The sequence below is a fragment of the Simochromis diagramma genome, unplaced genomic scaffold (assembly GCF_900408965.1).
Source record: "Simochromis diagramma unplaced genomic scaffold, fSimDia1.1 OVJJ01000483.1, whole genome shotgun sequence".
Lineage (NCBI taxonomy): Eukaryota > Metazoa > Chordata > Actinopteri > Cichliformes > Cichlidae > Simochromis > Simochromis diagramma.
The window spans coordinates 7,483,914-7,503,607 of NW_024386835.1; the positions used below are offsets into that span (position 1 = coordinate 7,483,914).

The 19,694-nt window shown below is 38.2% G+C and overlaps 2 protein-coding genes across 6 annotated transcripts in view; both read left to right on the top strand.

Annotated features, from left to right (window-relative positions):
• The first annotated feature begins 1,467 nt into the window (after window positions 1-1,467).
• On the top strand, window positions 1,468-11,958 carry wdr1 (WD repeat domain 1). Its single transcript, XM_040029172.1, has 15 exons — window positions 1,468-1,610; window positions 3,042-3,163; window positions 3,680-3,770; window positions 4,628-4,775; window positions 5,125-5,305; window positions 6,311-6,388; window positions 6,473-6,553; window positions 6,993-7,226; window positions 7,895-7,982; window positions 8,553-8,709; window positions 8,957-9,044; window positions 9,168-9,278; window positions 9,415-9,588; window positions 9,757-9,901; window positions 11,069-11,958. Exons 1-15 carry the CDS (start codon window positions 1,595-1,597, stop codon window positions 11,173-11,175), a joined length of 1,821 nt encoding a protein of 606 aa, XP_039885106.1. The 5' UTR covers window positions 1,468-1,594; the 3' UTR covers window positions 11,176-11,958.
• Window positions 11,959-13,924: 1,966 nt separating this feature from the next.
• The window catches only part of slc2a9l2 (solute carrier family 2 member 9, like 2), an 89,175-nt gene continuing 83,405 nt past the window's right edge, over window positions 13,925-19,694 (top strand). The window contains exon 1 of one of the 5 annotated variants that reach the window (XM_040029178.1): window positions 13,925-14,079. The gene's annotated coding sequence lies outside the window, so the exon portion shown is untranslated. Of the gene's footprint in view, window positions 14,080-14,900; window positions 15,499-16,007; window positions 17,162-19,694 lie in introns of those variants that run through there. The other 4 variants (XM_040029175.1, XM_040029177.1, XM_040029179.1 and 1 more) reach the window with 4 other exon arrangements.

Here is a 19,694-nt window from a genome sequence, read left to right on the forward strand (position 1 = left end):
ATTTATACATCGGGGAAACCAAACAACCTCTGGCGAAGCGGATGGCACAACACAGAAGAGCTACCTCGCCAGGACTCTGCAGTCTATTTACACCTACAGGCCAGTGGACACTCTTTCAATGATAAGGATGTACAAATCCTGGACAGGGAGGAACGCTGGTTTGAGCGCGGAGTCAAGGAGGCCATTTACGTGAAAAGGGAGAGACCATCTCTGAATCGAGGAGGGGGCCTAAGGGTACATCTTTCGCCATCTTACAATGCTGTGATTGCAGGCATTCCCCAACTCTCTGTGAATGGTACTCGTGGCCATTGATCAGTGGTCTTTGATCAGTGGGTTTTGGTCAGTGGTTGTTGATCAATGGTCATGAGAATTTGCATAATTATGATTAAGGAACTGACCTCCCGGTCAGTTCCTTAATCATAATTATGCAAATTATTAATCAGCCCATTGTTAATTAATCAGCCCATTGTTAAATTAATCAGCCCATTGTTCCCTCAGTGGGCTGATTTCAGTCATTATGCAAATGTACTGTTACTAAGATTGGGGAAACCTGCAGTCAGCTGAGACTGAAGAAGTCACTTGGATGAGTGACGAAACGTTTCTCCCACAAAACGCTACGTCCAGATGAACAGAATCAACTTTTGGAGATTTACTTTCCTGGATAATTGAGAATGCATCAAGACACAGATGAGTTCATTTCCCCATGCCCCGTACGGAGCTTTCTTATGTTGCTCTGTGACTACCTTGTTTTGAAATTCTGTATTGTTGTAACATTATATCTGCTGCTGCAGAGGTCCACACTCTCAAATGGACCCATCATAAATAGGTCAGGGGATTCCCAGTCCTATTCCAAGCAAGTGAGTGCCTACACTCATGCAAATAATAAGCACAGGCTTATAACATCACCACTATGGAATTACAGATAAGAGACAGGTTACAAGTGACTGTAGATAGATTTTCCTCATTTACCTTTCCGGGCAATTCATTTGGTTATTCATGCTATCACAAATCCACGGCGCCCAAAGGAGTGCGTCTCAGACAGTGAGCTTTACTACCCTGAGTCAGGCCTCTCAGGCAATCAAATGATTGCGCAAAACTCACCTTATTTTAGTTTTAACTCTATTTCTAGATTCCATGACAAGTTGCCTGGATTATATATATATATATATGTATATATTTACTAACACGGTAACATTCTTTGAGGAATTAGAAATGTTGTTTCTATATGTTTATCTTTTTAAAAATTAAAAAAGGCTCTGTGACCTGGCTGTAGCACATGATATGCCTCAAAATGAGGCAAACCTGGCCATTTTGATTAGTGAAGCTTTGGGATGGCTTTAGTTTGGCCCTGGAACCTGAGAGACCATATTTAGGTAAAATTTATCCCCAAAGCTCGAGCGCACGGTTACTGGCTGACAGCCTCAGCGTGGTATCTGAGTTTACTATATATGGGCAAAGCCAGGCAGAGCGAGAGCTGCACCCGCTTCCGTGTTTGTGTATCAGGGAGGGTAGTGCAAAGCCACGGGCGCTTTTCTGTCTTCACTGTTTCATTCATCTGGAAGAGAAAGGCCAAGCCAGAGGCAGCGGAGAAAAAATGCCGTATGAACTGAGTAAGTCTGTCTCATTTCTGTGTCAGCAGCAGGGCGGGAAAAACAGGAACAAGGCTCTTACTTCGCGTGACACTAGTCGGCAGATCTGCTAGTCATCCAGGTAGCAGCTAGCTAGCCTCGCCCATAGCTGCGTAATTTTGACACTTCACCCCACACAAGAAAGACCAAAAAAAAAAAAGCTTCGCTCATGCAACGATTCTGGCAGGTGTAGTACACACCTGTGTTTGGATAGCTCGGAGTGTTGTGCAGATGTTTTGGCACTCAGTGCAGCCGCTTCATGCCACAGGCAGTGGCTTTTTAGTTAGCTAGGTTGCTAGCCTCAGTCAGGAAATAGTTGTGCTCCCATTGCTTTGTTATGACATGTCCACACAGAGGCTGTCTGCCAGTGAAGCACCGAGGAAGTACTGAAGTACACATTTGTCGCTGGTCGAATGTCCTAACATATTTAACGCTACATTTTTTTTTTCATTGAATCAGTCGGAAATATAAATGGCGAAAACATGGCAGTGATTTATTTTTGGTCTTTCAAGGCACATTCAAGTTACAACCGTGTAGTTACTGCATAAGGCAGGATTGACTCGTGATGTATTCAAAAACCATTATGAGCAAGAAAAAGTGTGCTAGTGCGTTTTGACCTGAGTGTGTATCTCGTTTACTTTATTACAATGGTATGTAAAAAATTATGGCAAGCAAAGTGTTGGTAAATTTATAAAATATAACTATAATAAAACATTTTAAATACTAATATTTGAAATTGCTGTATAATTAAAATTGTGCAATTATATAAAAATCGGTACACTTATTATAAAACAAGACTCATCAACATAAACCTTACTGAATGGATACTCTGTACTTAAAAATGTGTAACTAAACAAAAGCAAATACTTCAATTACAAGCAGTTACTTGTATTTTTTTCTTTAGTAATTTACAAAGTACAAAATTCACCCATGTAATGATAAGCAACAAATCCAGACTTGTCTTTTACTGGTCTTCTAGCATAGTTGGCGTCAAAAATGATGGCCCAAATTTTGAGGAAGTGCACAGAAGAACATAATCTAGTTGTTTTATTTTTGTTACTCCTTAAAGGTTGAAGTGTAAAACGCTTTGCGTTCAGGGGATTTAATAAGGAGGGTGAAACTGCTTGGTAGACCAATAGGAATAGACTTGGCTGTGTGCTCAAAGTGTCTGTGATAATCAGTAAGGTACCTGAAACCAGCTCCACTTTAAGTCCTATGGATGACTAATGAACGGCTAGTTGATACAGAACACTTCTGTTAGTAATAAAATCTGTTATCTGAAATGGCAGATTTTATTCCCAGCAGATAAAGGATATGCAGTGAAACACTTTTTCTATTTGTGTTTAACCCTGTCTGCAGTGCATTAATTGATGTTTTCCACATCTTTGATTTTATTATTTTCACTTTTTTCAGAACGTGTGTTTGCCAGTCTCCCACAGATGGAGAGGGGAGTTGCAAAAGTGATCGGTGGTGATCCCAAAGGCAACAACTTCCTCTACACCAATGGGAAATGTGTCATCATCAGGAACATTGAAGTAATTTTAAAAAAAAAAAGTCTTAAAGTTGTATCAACATGATGCTGATTAATTTATTCATTTGTATTTACAAATCTACTGGCTATGACAGAATCTACTGAATGAGAGTATTAACCACATAAAATGTACAGCATCAAAAGCTAGCAGCCACATCAAAGACAGCATTTCACTCTACTAGTGGTTAGTTTTGTTTGTTGCCCTCCTGCTACACCCAGTATTTTTGGGCATGTTCAGTATTGTGCCCTTGATATTCTCTGAAATCTGAGTTGCATGCTGGCACAATTACTGTTAGCATAATGCTGTTAGTTAGCGCCTAATCTAGAAGTAGCTCAGGAAAGGATTTCAGCTTGTGGTTTACCCGTGTTTACCAAAATGTATTTTTTTTATTTTTTTCTTCGCCAACACTAATTGTTGATTAGATGTTTGGGTTTAAGTGACCAATTGGAAAAATGCTCATCATTTATTTGCCTTTTGTGAGCTAATCTAGCTAATCTTTTCATTTTTGTGTTTTTTAAGAACCCAGCTATTGCAGACATTTACACTGAGCATGCCCATCAAGTTACTGTTGCGAAGTATGCACCCAGTGGATTCTACATTGCATCTGGAGGTAAAAGAGAAAAATACATTTGAACATTTGCAAGAAAGAGTTTGTAAACCTACTGGAATTTACTGATTTTTATCTAAAACATAATTAGGGATGAACACCATTGGAGTAAACAAAAAACACAAACTGCTGTGCTTCTGACACTCAGTAACCACTCGCAGTGCATGCAGAAAAAAACTGGACTCCTTCTGCCGACTCGGGGCTTGGACCATTTTTGCAAACAAGCTCAATTTTTGTCTTTTTGGCATCAAAATTTTATCCCAGTAGTGTTACTGAACATCTAAGCTTTGTGTGGTTTGTTGTTTGTTTCTTGTAATGGTGTTCTGCCCTTGCCCTTGGGTTCTTTTACACTTTATTGAATGAATATTGTAGTCTTTCTAGAATCTTCACTCCCAACAGTGTAGCAACAATCCTGATATCCTGTCAAACTGCAGATTATGCACATCTCCTCTAATTTCATGCACTTTTGTAATGCTCCTTGCTAAGTTCCTATGAAAATTGCTGTTAAGACACAATGCACGTGAACCAGTTTTTCCTAGGAAGAGTAGATTGTGATTTATGGACATTTAGGGACAAGGCTTTAACTGAAACATCTGAGTCAAAGTAGGTTTTGATGATGTTAATTGACTTTTATTTACTTTTTCCAGCTTGCATTGTGAGTTATTACTTAAGAAGTTGTGCTAAATTAAAACATGTTTTTAAATGGATTTGTCAGATTTTGTGTAGAATTTGGACCATAATGAAGGTCAAGCCACATTTTATCAGTAGCCACTGCAAAAATCCTGGTAAAACTGTGTATTCTCATAGTTGCCACAATAATGTGACTGCTAAGTAATCATGCTGCTTTTTATATCCGTTAGATGCATCAGGAAAGATCCGTATCTGGGACACCACCCAGAAGGAACACATGCTCAAGTATGAGTACACCCCGATTTCAGGGAAGGTGAAGGACATTGCATGGACAGAGGACAGCAAGAGGCTTGCTGTTGTTGGGGACGGACGAGAGAAGTGAGTGTCAGGATTTTTTTTTTTTTTTTCTTTTTTTTTTTTTGTGCGCTACACTGGCTACAAATTGATTCGTAGTTTAAAATGAACCATGGTAACTGTCTCATGAGAAACTTCTCTTACAGCGTTCACACTGATTTATTCCCACGTGGCACAAACTCACTGTTTGCTTTAGATATCAAGGTGATATGTTTGTGCACTTGCAGGACCAATGTTATTTATTAATTGTTTTTATTATGAAAAGAACTGTTTGCATCACTGTTGTGCAGGAAATCGAAACCTTCTAGCACGTATCTTTCTTCCTCTAATTCAAACCTGGATCAACTGTATCGGTGTTCACTTGTCATTGTAGGTTTGGGGCAGTGTTCCTGTGGGACTCTGGCTCATCAGTGGGAGAGGTTTCTGGCCACTCAAAATTAATTAACAGTGTAGACATAAGGCAGAAGCGCCCTTACCGCCTTGCCACTGCCAGTGACGACACCTGTGCCTCCTTCTTTGAGGGACCTCCCTTCAAGTTCAAGTTCACATTACGGGTGAGTTGCATTTGTTGGCAATTTGAGGAGCTTTAGTAAAGAGGTGTTTGTTCCAGAGTAGTTAGAGCTAAGCTGGATTGTTTGTTTGTTTCTTTTTTCTTGGCTGTTGTTTTGCTGGACAAGTCTTAGAGAAAAGATGATCTGCTGACATGTGCTGGATTAAAGTGGTCAGAACAGCCAATGGCTAAATGTTGTCTTTGACATGCACTGGTAACAAAGCATTGTCCTTCAGCTTTCCAACTTTCTCTGGCTTTAATATCTGTTGGCCATCTCAAATCTGCCACACTCTGTTGGTTTTTGACAATGTGGCCTTGTTTGCCTGTTTCCATATTACATAATCCACATCCCCCATAAATTCTTCGAGAGTGTGAGCTGCTTCCTACAACCAGGCACCAAGTGTACTGCAGATTAATTTATCTGAAGTTAATATAAAATCCAGTTGGTCAAGGTACATAAAACGGTGAATATATTTGTTAGATTTGAAAGTAAATTACACCTTGTATTCCCTTTAAGAATTGCATTATTGGCTTATTAGTGGGGTGTTATTAAATTAAAACAAACAAATAAGAATTGTAATCACAGCTATTGATCCCATGTCTTTGCTCTCCTTGTGCTATTTGTGTCATAGGTAAATTTAAATTCTCAAATTTGCCTATAACACATGCTTAAAGGAAAATCAAGGAAACATTTGTTTTCCTTAAGCCTGCATACTGGTCGGTCATGATGGTCTCAATTGAGGAAGGACTGAGTTTCTGTCGGTCATGAAGATGACTAAGCCGTCTTTTTTTTTTTTTTTTTTTTTTTTTTTTTTGCGCTTCTTCCTTCCTCACTTGTTTGAGACTATGTTAAGTCTACACTATGACTATTAAAAAATACTGGATGTACTTTCAATGTCTGGTTTCCATTTATGCACAAGACCAAATATTATGTGTCAAAATCAAACACTCATTTGATCCATAAAGCGAACTTCTATGTTTTCTTAATTTTTTTTTTCTCCACCCAAAGGACCACAGCCAGTTCGTCAACTGCATTCGTTTCTCTCCAGATGGAAGTCGGTTTGTTACAGCTGGTGCTGATGGTCAGGTAAGTGTCCGTTATCATGTGAAACTTAAAATTAAAATGACTAAGCAAAATGTGTACCTAATTGTTTTTATTAAATATCCACAGATTTTCATCTATGATGGAACAACTGGTGAACGTGTTGGCTCCCTTGGTGGAGAGAAGGCTCACAAAGGAGGAATCTATGCTGTAAGTGTTTTTAGGTTAAAAACCAAACTCCAGTGAATAATATGGATAGGTACATTAACAGTCGGCCTTGTTTAAAGGATCAGTCATAGTGTTTTACCTCTTTGCTACAGTGTTAACTTACAGTCACTTTGTTAAATGAATGGCTTTTGTTGTTCTGGAGAGCCAACTATAATCAGATTTGGCAGTCTGCCTAGAAGAATTATGTGCCAATAGGAATTATGCATGCTATAAACCCTTCTGTCCTCGAGTTACTAATCTTTTCTCATTTTTCTTTGATTTCTTTTCCAAGTAGCATTGGTGTGTTTTCTTCTATTGTTTAATGCCCATTCATAGGTTGCACAAACGGTGCTTACAGAATTTCCGTCTTTGCTCACGTGCATTCTGACATATTACGTTCCTGGGTGTTTTGTGTTTTTTTTTTCCCCGTCTTCACCCACAGGTCAGCTGGAGCCCTGACAGCTCTCAACTGATCTCTGCCTCAGGGGACAAGACCGTGAAGCTCTGGGATGTTGGTGCAACCACGGCTGTCACCACCTTCAACCTGGGCTCCGACGTGACAGACCAGCAGCTGGGGTGCCTGTGGCAGAAAGACCACCTCCTCAGCATCTCCTTGTCAGGATACATCAACTACTTGGACAAGAACAACCCCAACCGGCCCATACGCACAATCAAGGTCAGCCCCAAGAATTAAAGGATGCTATTTCTGGATAGAATCAGTGATTTGATAATGATAATAATGGCAGTTTTGTTAGGTTTTTTTTTTTTTTTTTTTTTTTTTAAAACTGTGTTTGAGCTTCTGAAATACAATGGAAATTAAAGTGTCATAGTAGAAACATTTTCTACAGTGTTTGAAAACCAAACGTGGCATCTGTTAAATGTAAATCGCCATCAATATTTGCATAGCGATGGTTCAAACTGCATGCCTAAGAGTGCAAATGCACACTGCAGATCCTGCTTTACGGAGTTGCTTGTTTTCATACAAGTTTTTTGTTTTGTTTTTTTTTTTGTTTTCAAATGGGAAGATTAGTTTTTAGTGATGAAACAGCAGTGTGCTCAACATTTACACATGGAGGGTGTCTGTGTGAGGAGGCTAGAAGTGTCTTGTGACACATCTTCCTGATGTATCCATCATACACTTGTGGTGTTTAGTAGGTAAGACAGGAAAATAAGTCATTACATAAACTTCTCACAGAAGCATCTAAATGTGCACTGTGGCTATTACAAAGATGAATGTTTTCAGTTCTCTGTGCTGTCTTTCATTTGTGTGGGGATGCAATACTGTAGTGTTAATGTCTTGTGCACCTTTCCATATATCCAAATGTGTGCTTATTCTTTCTACAGGGTCATACCAAGTCCATCCAGTGTGTGACTGTTCACAAAAATGAAGGGCGGCCGTACATCTACTCGGGGAGTCACGACGGACACATAAATATCCTTTCAACACTTACTGATTGTCGCTAATGACTGTAAAGGTCACTCAGTGGGACATGTGTAGGCGTCCTGTCCTGCATGTAAGCTCCAATCTTGCTCAATTGTTTTCAATATAAAAGAGGTTTGATGTTTTTCTGTTTAACACAAGGTCATTACACACTTGTAGTGATAATGTAACGTGCCCTTTTTTATTTTTTTCATTCATCAAATTTAATTGATTTCTCTCAATGTAGATTTGATTCATATTGTGCAGGAGCTGAGTTTTAATCAAAATTTAAAAAAAAAATCAAATTGTTAAAATTATTTGAGCTTTTTAAATTGAACAATTACATTTTTACAACCTGAAGCAGCAGAACTTTCTAATAGTTTGCTTAAAAAAAAAACGTAAATAAAAATATGGCCCATCTACCACTATTGAATAACTCTTTAGAGAGCTTTGTTATTTGAATAGTGATGCAAGTTACAAAACAACTTTTCAGTTTTTTGTTTTTTGCAGGCATTTCTCAGACTTGCATATTTGCATAGAATAACTGCAGACATAGATAACGTTCCTTAACTTATCCCTCACATTACTGGGATGCAGAAACTGGAGAGAACGACTGCTTCTCAGGAAAAGGTCATAGCAACCAGGTTAGCAAGATCGTGACTGATGAAGCTAATGAGTTGGTGACTTGCAGCATGGATGATACACTGCGCTACACCAGCATCAGCAAGAAGGAGTACAGGTGAGGGGCCATGATGTGGCTTTATGAATAAGCCATTTTGTTAATCATTTTACATTTGGTCTATTAAACAGAAGTTTGTCCTTGATAAGGCGAAGGACAGGGTTGAAGGCTAAAAGTAATTTTTTTTTTTTTTTTTTTTTTTTTTTTTAAATAATAAAATGCATGCTTACAGTTCAATTGTTCATAGTAGGAAGAGGGTTGTTGTTCTTCCTCTCCTCACATAAATAACCTCTTTGTTGGTTTCTAGTGCCTCTGATGTGGTGAAGATGGATTTCCAGCCTAAAAGTGTGTCCGTAGGGGCAGGTGGGCTGTCATTGGCTGTGTGCATTGGGCAGGTAATGTCTTTGCTTCAGTCATTACTGCTTGCATAAATCAGATCCAGTCATTCTTGCACTTGCAAGGTTGGTGATTTTTGTTTGGGGAATAATGACCGCATTGTTATTCATGGCTCTTTGTAGATTGTCCTTGTGAAGGATAAGAAGAAAGTCTTCACATTGGACAATCTTGGCTATGAAGCAGAGGTTGGAGCTTTGCATCCTGGCGGCACCACTGCTGCAGTGGGCGGAGCAGTAAGTGGACACAGATAATCTCGCCACATGTTTACATTCGGTCAATGTTTGTTGGTTCCATTTAATAAAAACACACTATAGCTATCACAGAAAAGCTTGGTTGGACTCTGGATTCATTTTCTTTCTTTCTTCTTAGGATGGAAAAGTTCATCTGTACTCTGTTCAGGGCAACACTCTGAAAGATGAAGGGAAAGCTCTTGAGGTCAAAGGGCCCATTACAGACATGGCCTATTCGAATGATGGCGCCTATCTGGCTGCCATTGATGACAAGAAGGTTATCACTGTCTTTAACGTGGCAGACGGCTATTCGGTAAATATTTGCCTTTCTTAATCATCCTGTCTTCTGTTTGCTGCCTGTTACGGGTGTGTGTGGGGTTTTGTTTTTGTTTTTTTTGGGGGTTTTTTTGTTTTGTTTTTTTGTTTTTTTTTTTTTTAAATATTAATGATTGTTTTATGGTTGCCTCTTTTTTTCCATCAGGTTAAAAATGAGTTTTATGGACACCATGCCAAACCTGTGACTTTGGCCTGGTCACCCGATAACGAGCACTTTGCGACTGGTGGGATGGACATGCTGGTCTACGTCTGGACGGTTAGCGATCCAGACCAGCGGCTCAAAATCCCAGGTCGGTCTCGCAAGCAATCCACACTCAACACATCTAAGCGTGTTTTTAAAAAAAGACTAGGAGTAACTATAGCTAAGCTAAATTTATACATTTGCTGTTGGCTCATTTCACGGAACCATGAAGAAACTGCATCTGATTACAGTTCAGCTGAACAAACCTGCATCGTTTTCAAAACCGTCAAACGATTACAGCTGTGGTCTGATTTTTACGCCGGGCACAGCAAAAGCTGTTAGAAAACCAAATGCTGCTAAGTAACCCCAAAACAACTTTCCTGGGAACTGTCAGAGGAACTTTTACTCACGAAAATATTTCGCTGTTGAATAAGTGATTTCTACATGTATACGTTATTCAGATGAATGAATGGTTTGAGTGGCTTCTGTCACATTTTCTGCAAACTCTACTTTCTGTGTGTTACTGTAGTAATCGGTGTTTAAATCAGACACATAGCACACTGATCAGTGATCTGTTGTACTGTAATCAGTCACAGTGATGGAAAATGCCTGTCACATTTGGAGATTAAAACTGAAAAATATCCATCAAAAAAGACAAACTACTTGTCAGAATATACAAACACTTAATTTTCTTTATGGTAGCTTTCATGATGATTATCAACAAACTGCTTGTGCCTTTTTGGTGTCTTTACTTTATATACATCGAGTACAAGACAGACTTTAAAAAAAGTGCATGTCCTACATAACCAGTGAAAATGTATGATGAGGAGAAGGAATAAAAATGCTGTGCAGTCCCACAAAGAGACATCTGGTCATCATAGATAGCAGTGACTCTGAACTGGATCTGCAATTAGGGTTTGCATCTGGGTGCAGTTACACAGTGGGACTGTTACCTTTATTTTTCTTTCTTATTTTCAATAAGGAATAAGCTTTTTAATATTAAATGTTTACTGAGCAATTATTGAAAAGAGGGTAAAAATAAATGAAATGGTCCTAAACTGTTACAAAGTTTATAAACTCAGTTTGTTGAATCTGCTTAAATTTTAAGAGCAAAACCAGGCTTGATTTCTTAAAGAGTTGTAACTCGCATCTCAGTCAGCATGGGATGTTAAACAAACTAAACTTTTATTAAACCCAGGTTCTTTTAGTTGAAGATGGCTTACTTTTTTGTTTTATTTATTTTTTTTTTTAAATTGCTGTGATGTCTTTGTTGCAGACGCTCACCGATTGCACCACGTTAGCGGCCTGGCTTGGATAGATGCTCACACTCTGGTCACCACCTCCCACGACGCCAGTGTCAAGCAGTGGACTATTACATACTGAGCTTCAAGCAGACAAACATCCACATCTCCAGGGACAAGGACTACTGTTGAATTTAATTCTTTTTTTCCCCTTTTTCTTTTTTCTCCTTTAACTGTATTTTCCTTGTCTAAAAAGTGTTCAATGCTGTCTATAAACACCAAACTTGTAAATGATTTTGAGCAGTAAAAAAGGTACCACATGTGATCTGTTTAATGCAAATAACCTCAACTTACAGAGAGGAAACGTGTAACAATGTGTGCTTTTACAGCACTTTAAGCATGATGGACCCAAAAGAATATTAATGAGCTCATCATTCCATGGGTATAAACTGTGGTTGGGGTCAATGCTTTCTGGCTTAAAGGAAGAACCATAATCATTTTTTTTTTTTTTTTTTTTTTTTTTCTTAAATTGAACAAAAGTATGTTGGAAACAAAACCCGTTGGTTACATTCCTGAAATTAGCTGTAACTGGTTCCAACTGCAACTGCCTGTCAGTCTTTATTTTCAAAGTTTTAAGGTGGGTGAGTCTTTGCCTTTTGGCTTTGTCCTAGGTTTCATACTTTGTGGTTCACATTTCTTCTTGTTGGACTGGGGAGCAATAATAGGAACTGAGAGAAGTATGTGTACAATCAAGATGCTGCCTGTTTAGTTGAAGGTCCTGTGTTGTTGCTGTGCGTTTGTCTGGGCTCTCATTGCTTGTCTCATAATTTTTTTTTTTTTTTCCTTTCTATGTCTTTATGCATCCACTTACAAAGTGGAACAGACTCATGATTATTATTATTATTATTGTTAATAATAATAAAAAAAACTTTTTATGCATGTTTCTTGTCACGCAGTAATCCTTTTAAACACCTGGAGTTGTAGACTGAACTGAGAATTTTCAGCACAGCTTCATGGCTAACATGAATAGATTGAACTGTAGAGGTTTACTTAGAGGGGCCTCCTGAGTGACCGGAGCCAATGAACTTCTTTAAAGGGCGTTTATGATTCAAATAATTTCCAGTCTCTTTTTATTTTATTTTATTTTTTTTCATAAATATAAAAAAAAGCAGAGGTGATTGAAATGTTTCCTAACGTATTTTCTCTCTGGTCTGTAGTACCATTTGCACATCCCTATCATTTTACATTATTTATTCAGCTGTTTAATTAAGTCTACCCTCTTTAGTATAATAGAAGCTGATGGTACTTGCCTAGAGGTCCTCATGGCACCAATAAAAGCACATTATTGTAGCAATAGTTAGAACAGATTTTTGTTGTGCAATGGATTATTTAATTTAAAAAAACATTTAAGTAAAAAATAATGCCAGGCAAATTCTAGCTCCCTGAAAACTGTTTATTGAGCCATAGCACAAACAACTGAAAGGATGTGCTTTTACTTTGTAATAGTCAAAGCTTGTAAAATCAAGTTAAACTGATGGATATCTTCCAATTTACACACAGCATAACAACTTCAGGGAGCTGGCACTTGAGAAAGCATTGTGCCAAAAACAAAGGAAAAAGTTTAGACATGAGAAAAAGAATTGTTGATGCTTACAAAGCAGGAAAGCGAAGCATAAACACGGTTATGACAACTGAAGTGAGAAGTATCTTCAAGAAATTGAAAGAGCCACACAGTACAGAACAAGCCTGGCAGAAGTAACTGTAAGATATCAAAGACTCTGCGAAGAAAACTAGTGAAAGATGTGTCTAAAGATCCCAGAATAACTGCCAAGACACCAGTGATTGACTTAGACAGGTCAGGATTTGCAGTCTTAAAACAATCACTAGAACTCTGCACAGGAATGGACTGTGACGTTGCAGGCTAAGAAAAATTGCACTTTTGCAGAAGAACTGTGGGGATGCTTCAGTGTGTCTGAAACTGGGAATCTTGTCAAGATGGAAGGAATCATGAAAGGAGAAGCATATGTGAAATATTTGAAAGAAAACCCTCAAGCAGCAAAACTGAGTGAGTGTATTCTTTGTCTTCCATCAAAACAGTGACCTTAAACATATATCGCTTCTGGTAAAGAACTAAAGACCAAAGTAAACTGACATAAATCTGTGTGGTGAACTGAGGAGCAAGGTCCACGTAAGAAGATCAGCAAATCTGGAGAAGCTTGAGAGATTTGGGAAAGAAGAATGAACTGGGGTTACTCTAGAGGTGTGTTTGAGACATGAAAACAACACCTGACAACAGCAAAAAGGATACACAAATGAAGATTAACATCATTTGGGCTAATAATTTTGACCATTGTAGTTTTAGTGGAATAAGTTTGTTTCTGTGCACAAAGTTAAACAATGTAACCATCAAAAATAAAACTAGGATGTTTGGCACTTGGGAAATACTTTGAAAACATGTATAGGTGGGCTAATAATTCTATCCTCATCTGTAAAGTAGGCCCGTGTCTCTCTAGCACATAGGGGTGACAAAAAAGATCTGTCTATTTTCCAAGTTCACAGCGTACTCGCATGGCAAGGTGTCCTTTAGGAAAAGCAGTTGAAGAAAGAAACAGCTTGACTCAAACAGGTTTTGTGTTGGAGTGAGAAGGAGCTCAGCTGGACTTCTTGAAGCAACCTGCTAGAGAAAGGCAAATAAAAAGGCAAGTGAAATACTATACTATGAGATTAAAAACAAGGACAGTCAGGGAAATGTGTTGATTAAAAATGATGTAAAGTGCTGTTGATTTAAAGAGATGTTCAAAGGTCAGCGCTTGTTAAATTGTTATTTTCTTCCAGCAGTAACATTATGTAATGCTATCAGGCCAATGATTGACTGAGTTCCTGTCTGAGCTGTGTTCTTTCTCTTTTCATGTCCAGCTTCAGCAAATTAAGTTATCCAGCAGGCTCTCATGTGATAATGATTACTTTTTAATTATGTGCCTATGGCTACTCTCTGAATCTGCAGGGAAACCCCGGCACTGGACAGAAAGATTCTTAAGAGGGTCTGGTGAGTTTACTCTCTCTTACGCTTGTTTATGTATTTTTTCTTTTTACAAAATGAATGCTGCTGTTATCAGGGGAACGTTTGGGAACTTGCCTGTTTTTTCCCACTTGTGGAAAAATACTTTGTTGACAGTGACATTGTAGTAGTAGCAACAATTTTCTGTCGTAACTATGTGAAGTCAGTGGAGTAGAAAGCACCAGAGAGAATGATCTCAGAGATAAAACAAGGCTAGGACATGAACTTTGTGTTGTTGGCACAATCAACAATCTATCTATCTATACTGTATATGAATAAAAGATCCAGTCCATTTATCTGCTGTTTTTTATTGTAATATATCCATATCTGTCATTTTTATTGTACATTATTGCAGTATGTATATATATATATATATATATATATATATATATATATATATATATATATGTACTTTGAGCACATATTAACCCCAATGTGTAACATGCAATATATAAAATAGACAAGACATCCTAGGTTCAATATTTTTGTTGTAAAAATAAAAATTCAAGTATGAATTCAGAGGTTTGATGCGATCTATGGATTTTTCCCCTCCTGAAAGGTCCACACCCCCCCCAGGCAATCTAATACTTGTGTTACCTAGACTCCCGAGCTGAGAAAAGCTCTCCCAAAGGGGGTGTTCAGCTTACAAGCCCGAGTTTCATTACTCAGCAGTATCTTTTTTCCCCACGGCAGCTATTGACCCAAATGTTTCTTTAGGACAGTTTTCAAAGCAAAAAAAAAGTAAAAAGAAGAAGAAAGAGTTGTTGCTTAATCCTTCAGCCATGTGCTGCTGCTGTAGAGCCTGTACTTTGCAGTTTTGGTAAAAAAAAAAAATCCAAAAAAAAAATCACGTGTTTGCATTATAAATAGTAGTCACAAGCTGTTTAAAAATGTAATTACTGTGAGGTTGAGGGAGAATAAAGAAGCCATTGAAAAAGCCAGTGAAAAAGAAGCCAGTGAAAAAGAAGCCAGTGAAAAAGAAGCCAGTGAAAAAGCTGCATGAGGAGGGTTTTTTTTGAGGATTAAACACCAAGTTGTTGTGCTCTATAAAACTGCAGCATGTCATGGTTCTTTCTGCCTGCAAAATCAGTTTTTTTCTTTTTGGCATTGGAATATTGTTGTTACTGCTTTTGATAGCACATTAGCCTCCGACATGTCTCTGTGGAATACTTTCATCTGAATGTTCACTTTGGATTATTGTGTCTGTGAATGGTTTGCTCCTCATTCTCACACGAGTTCTAGGAATGTGGCCGAACAATGTGGTGTGTGGTTAAGCCGGATGACCACACATCATTGTTCTTATATTTCGAGAGTCAAGCTCTTATCAGCATGGTATTTGCACATTTGCGAGTTCAGGCCTTGCATTTCCAGCGCCTGGATGGGATGTACTATATACCAAATTTCATGGTGAGTTCCAGGATCTTTATGTTGTCTGACTGCAGTGTTTCCATGCATGAAATGAAGGAGGTTTATGTTCCTTGTCCCCAAACATAATAGATGGTACTTAAATGGTTTCACTGAGTTGCAGTGTGTTCCGGGTTTGAATCTCCTGGTTCTCATTTGTTTGGACTTTGTTTGACTTCAGCTTCTCCCATTGCCGGTGTGTGTTTCCTGTAGTTGCTCCACAGTCCAAAGACATGTAAGCGTCACTAGCTGTAGGTATGGATGCGGACCCTGGGACCTAGGGCTATGGAAGAAAGAGGAGAAGTCTCTTTGTTTTTATAGAATCATTACCTTTATGTCAAAAAACAAAATTATTTCTCCTAATTGTGACCTCATATTCTTATAGTTATGACCTAGTGTATCAGAACTTTTGTTTCATCAGGAGAGCTCGTAACAGCGATTTCGTGTCTTGTAATTATGACTTTCTGTTGCATAATATTGAAATCCTTATTTGACTTGAATGTACTATGTGACAAATAAGAGACACAATATAGTCATGTTTTTACAATGCCTTTTTAGTATTATCACTTTATAATCTTTATAAGTAGATTCTGAATATGAATATACTAGGGGGTTAGGGTTAATACAATGAGTATTAAAAAAAGAGTTTGCAAGAAGTCAGATGTAGCTCTGGGCCCTTAGAAGAGATCAAATAAACCAGATTAAACTCAAGCGGTAATGCCAACATAGGATAACAATGTAACATAACTAACCAACTACTTAATAGACCCAAATCTAAAGTACCCAAAACTGACCTAGAAAAGCAAGAGACACAGGGGAGCTAGCAAATTATCTAATAAACGAGAAAACCCCCCAATTGGTTCACTAGTGATTTGAATGCTGAATAAAAATATAAAATAGCCAGTGCACCTGCTATCCCACAGCGTACAGGAGTTGCATTTTACCGACTGTGTTGAAGACCTGAATTTCACTGCTTTGAACTTTGAACTTCAAAGTGTCAAACATGTGGATGCAGTTGGAAGTCAGACTTTAAACACCTGTAATCACATCTATGAGTGATGCCACCAGTTCCTGGAGTACACCTGTGCTTCACTGGAGCAAAATGAAAAATGAAGCTGCTTGTGCCACGATACAGTTGTGCAGTGTTTTACGCGGTTGTTGAGTTTACTGTAGAATATAATGTTGGCGGTATGTTTGTGCATTTGTTGTGTATTTCACAGCCCTTGTTCTTCCCCACGGCATAAATTCTTTATTTAAAATCGATTCATACTGTGGAGCAGCTTGCTGGTTAATACACCTTTTAATGAAGAAAAATGTGTTTCATCTAAACCCCCAACCCCTTTTTTGAGGAAGAGTTCTTTCTGTAAGTTAATCAAGCGTAATAAATTGTTATCACCATCCTCATGAAACTGTTCATTCTCTTATTAAGACAGGACAGTAAACAGATCAGTCATTACCGTCTGTGTGTCTCAGTTATGCAGTAATACCAGCTAATACACATGCAGCGTATTTGTTCTTTTATCTGCAGTGTGGCTGATCTCAGATATGGAGAGGGAGGGAAGAACTCAAGGTTAATCATTTCTCAGTTCTGTTATTGCAGTTATGTCTGGGAAATGTTTGGGGAGTATTCTCTTTGTATGCACTGGATACGTTGCCTGAATGCTGGGTAAGTATATGCCCGCAGTCATACTTTTTGTTAAAAACTTTGTACCATTTCTGACTTACATGTATCCACGGTGGGCTTTGATATTTTGACTATATTCACAACACCATGGCTTGTGTTGTTTTACCAAACTTTGTTTAACAGAGCTGAACAAGTCCAGTAAAGTTGTCCTTGTCGAGTCATCTTTGCTAGATTGCTACATTGCAGTGTGTTATTGTGCAAAGAAAGTGGCTTTTTAGTCACTTTTCTGTTATATATAAGACAGCATAACTTTATTTATTGACAACAGTTGTTTTTATCTGGGTATAGGATGTACCACATACAAAAATCGTGGAGCAAGGTGCATATCTTTGAAAGCCACTTTTCAACACTACATGGGGTCTGGGTTTTATAAGCCGGAGAAAGATTTTGCTTTGATGAGGTGGTGTTTCACCTACAGCACTGCACTAATTAAGAGTTATGGTGTAGAATCTCAGACTAACACCCTAACAGTCACACTGCTAAGGGTCACTATGTGGATATGTTTTTGCTTGTTATCTGCTGGGTGGCTTCCAACACTGCAGAACATCATTAGAAAGCAAACAGTTTGAAGTCCTTCAACCAACTAAAAATGTCTTCTGAAACAAGGCGGACTCGTTTGATGCTTGAACGAGCACATTTCCCATTGCAGATATAGTCACCTCATGAATTTTGTCTTATGCCTGATGAAACTTTCAAGCGTTAGCCTTCACAGCCATTTATTGTTGAAGAAATACACCGTAAAACATAAATCATCCACTCAGGCTGGCAATAAAATTAATCACATTTATTACTTTATACCAGAGGTGTGGACTCGAGTCACATGACTTGGACTCGAGTCATTAATTTTATGACTTTAGACTTGACTTGAAAAAATGTTCTAAGACTTGTGACTTGACTCGGACTTTTACACCAATGACTTGGGACTTGAATTGGACTTGAACCGGTTTACTTGAAAAGACTTGATATTTTACCCCAAATATAAAATTTAACATGCATATTATATAGAGATTGAAAATGTGACGTCATTCACGGGTAGAACCGCAAAGGATTCTGGGAACTCGTGGCAAGCGGTACTAGCGCACGCAGGCTTTCAATTAAAATCAGTTATACAGCGATAAAAAGAAACACAAAAATGTCAAGAAGCTGTTGTATTATTAACTGCAATAGCCGGTCGCATGACAGCCACGGGAAGCCGACGGGTAAAGAGATCGGTTGTTATCGGATTACGTCGTTGAAGAGAAATTGTTCAAACCATGTTTCCGAAGTAACAAAGACGCGACGGATGGCCTGCATTGCAGCCATTCAAAGACCAAATATAACGTCCCAGAACACTCCAGCTCACAGGTTAGTCTGCTCCAAGCATTTACACGAAGGTCAGTGTTTTTTAGTAGTTAATACGTCATTTTCATAACACAATTAGTGATATAGGTTACAAGCAAGTCTGGCGCTGAACAGAAATTGTCGCGCTATGCTCCTTTATTTATTGTGTTTATTGTGCATAAATAGTGAATTGTCCTGACACAATATTGCGTTTCGCTTCTGTTATTATGGTACATTGACAAAAACATATACTTTTATTCACAGGATAAAACAGTTGTTTTGTATCACTAATTGCCCAGTACGATTACAGCATACAATATTATTATCACTGCTACATTTCTGTGATGGGTACCAGAAATTATTTCCACTACTAATTAATTACCGTTGAGCTCAAAGGTCCTATTAATAAACGGTTAAGGAATGTGTATTTATGACGACAATTTGTGAGACTGGTAAACTTATGATACGTACGATGGTCTTTCGTTCTACACGGTGCATTTCAAGGTCCTGCACCCATCCGTCGGTAAACTGTACCTGGGCTTGTTGCAGTGACCTGAAGTTACTAAACTTCATGAGTGTGTGCACTCACTCCAAGAAGCGTATGATTATAAATATGCACATAAATATGCTACGATGAGATAGCTGACTTCATCTAACTAGCAAATGTTGTCCAGGCTACGTTGGTGATGCAGTTTTTTTTAATGTGTATGATATTTTTGTCATGCGATTTTAAAGCCGGTCCTACAACCGCATCCAAGAATAACATGCAGCTTATCTCAGAACTGTCGGTGAAAATTATTCTTGGAGCTAGGTTTAATTGAGCTGCATTTTAAAGAGGTGCAATTTCACAATTTGTGTATATTTTCTAAGTTCACTATTTTGTCATGTGTTGAGAAAAACTCAGATTTTAAAATTACATGGTCTAATATTTACATTTAGCATATAACTGCAACATTATTTTTTCGTTTTTTTTTTTTTTTAAAGACTCGAAAGGACTTGAAATTCAAAGTTTCAGACTTGTGACTTGACTCGGACTTTTACACCAGTGACTTGAGACTCGACTCTGACTTGCCTGACATTACTTGAGACTTGACTTGAGACTTGAGGATAAAGACTTGAGACTTACTTGAGACTTGCAAAACAATGACTTGGTCCCACCTCTGCTTTATAGCTTCTAATTTGACCTCCTGATCAA

Excerpts from the sequence above, each read along its gene's own strand:
- wdr1 (XM_040029172.1), top strand. Across the intron at positions 7,983-8,552 it reads GAGTCACGACGGACACATAA|ATTACTGGGATGCAGAAACT; the intron begins ATATCCTTTCAA and ends CTTATCCCTCAC. Across the intron at positions 9,279-9,414 it reads CTGCTGCAGTGGGCGGAGCA|GATGGAAAAGTTCATCTGTA; the intron begins GTAAGTGGACAC and ends CTTTCTTCTTAG.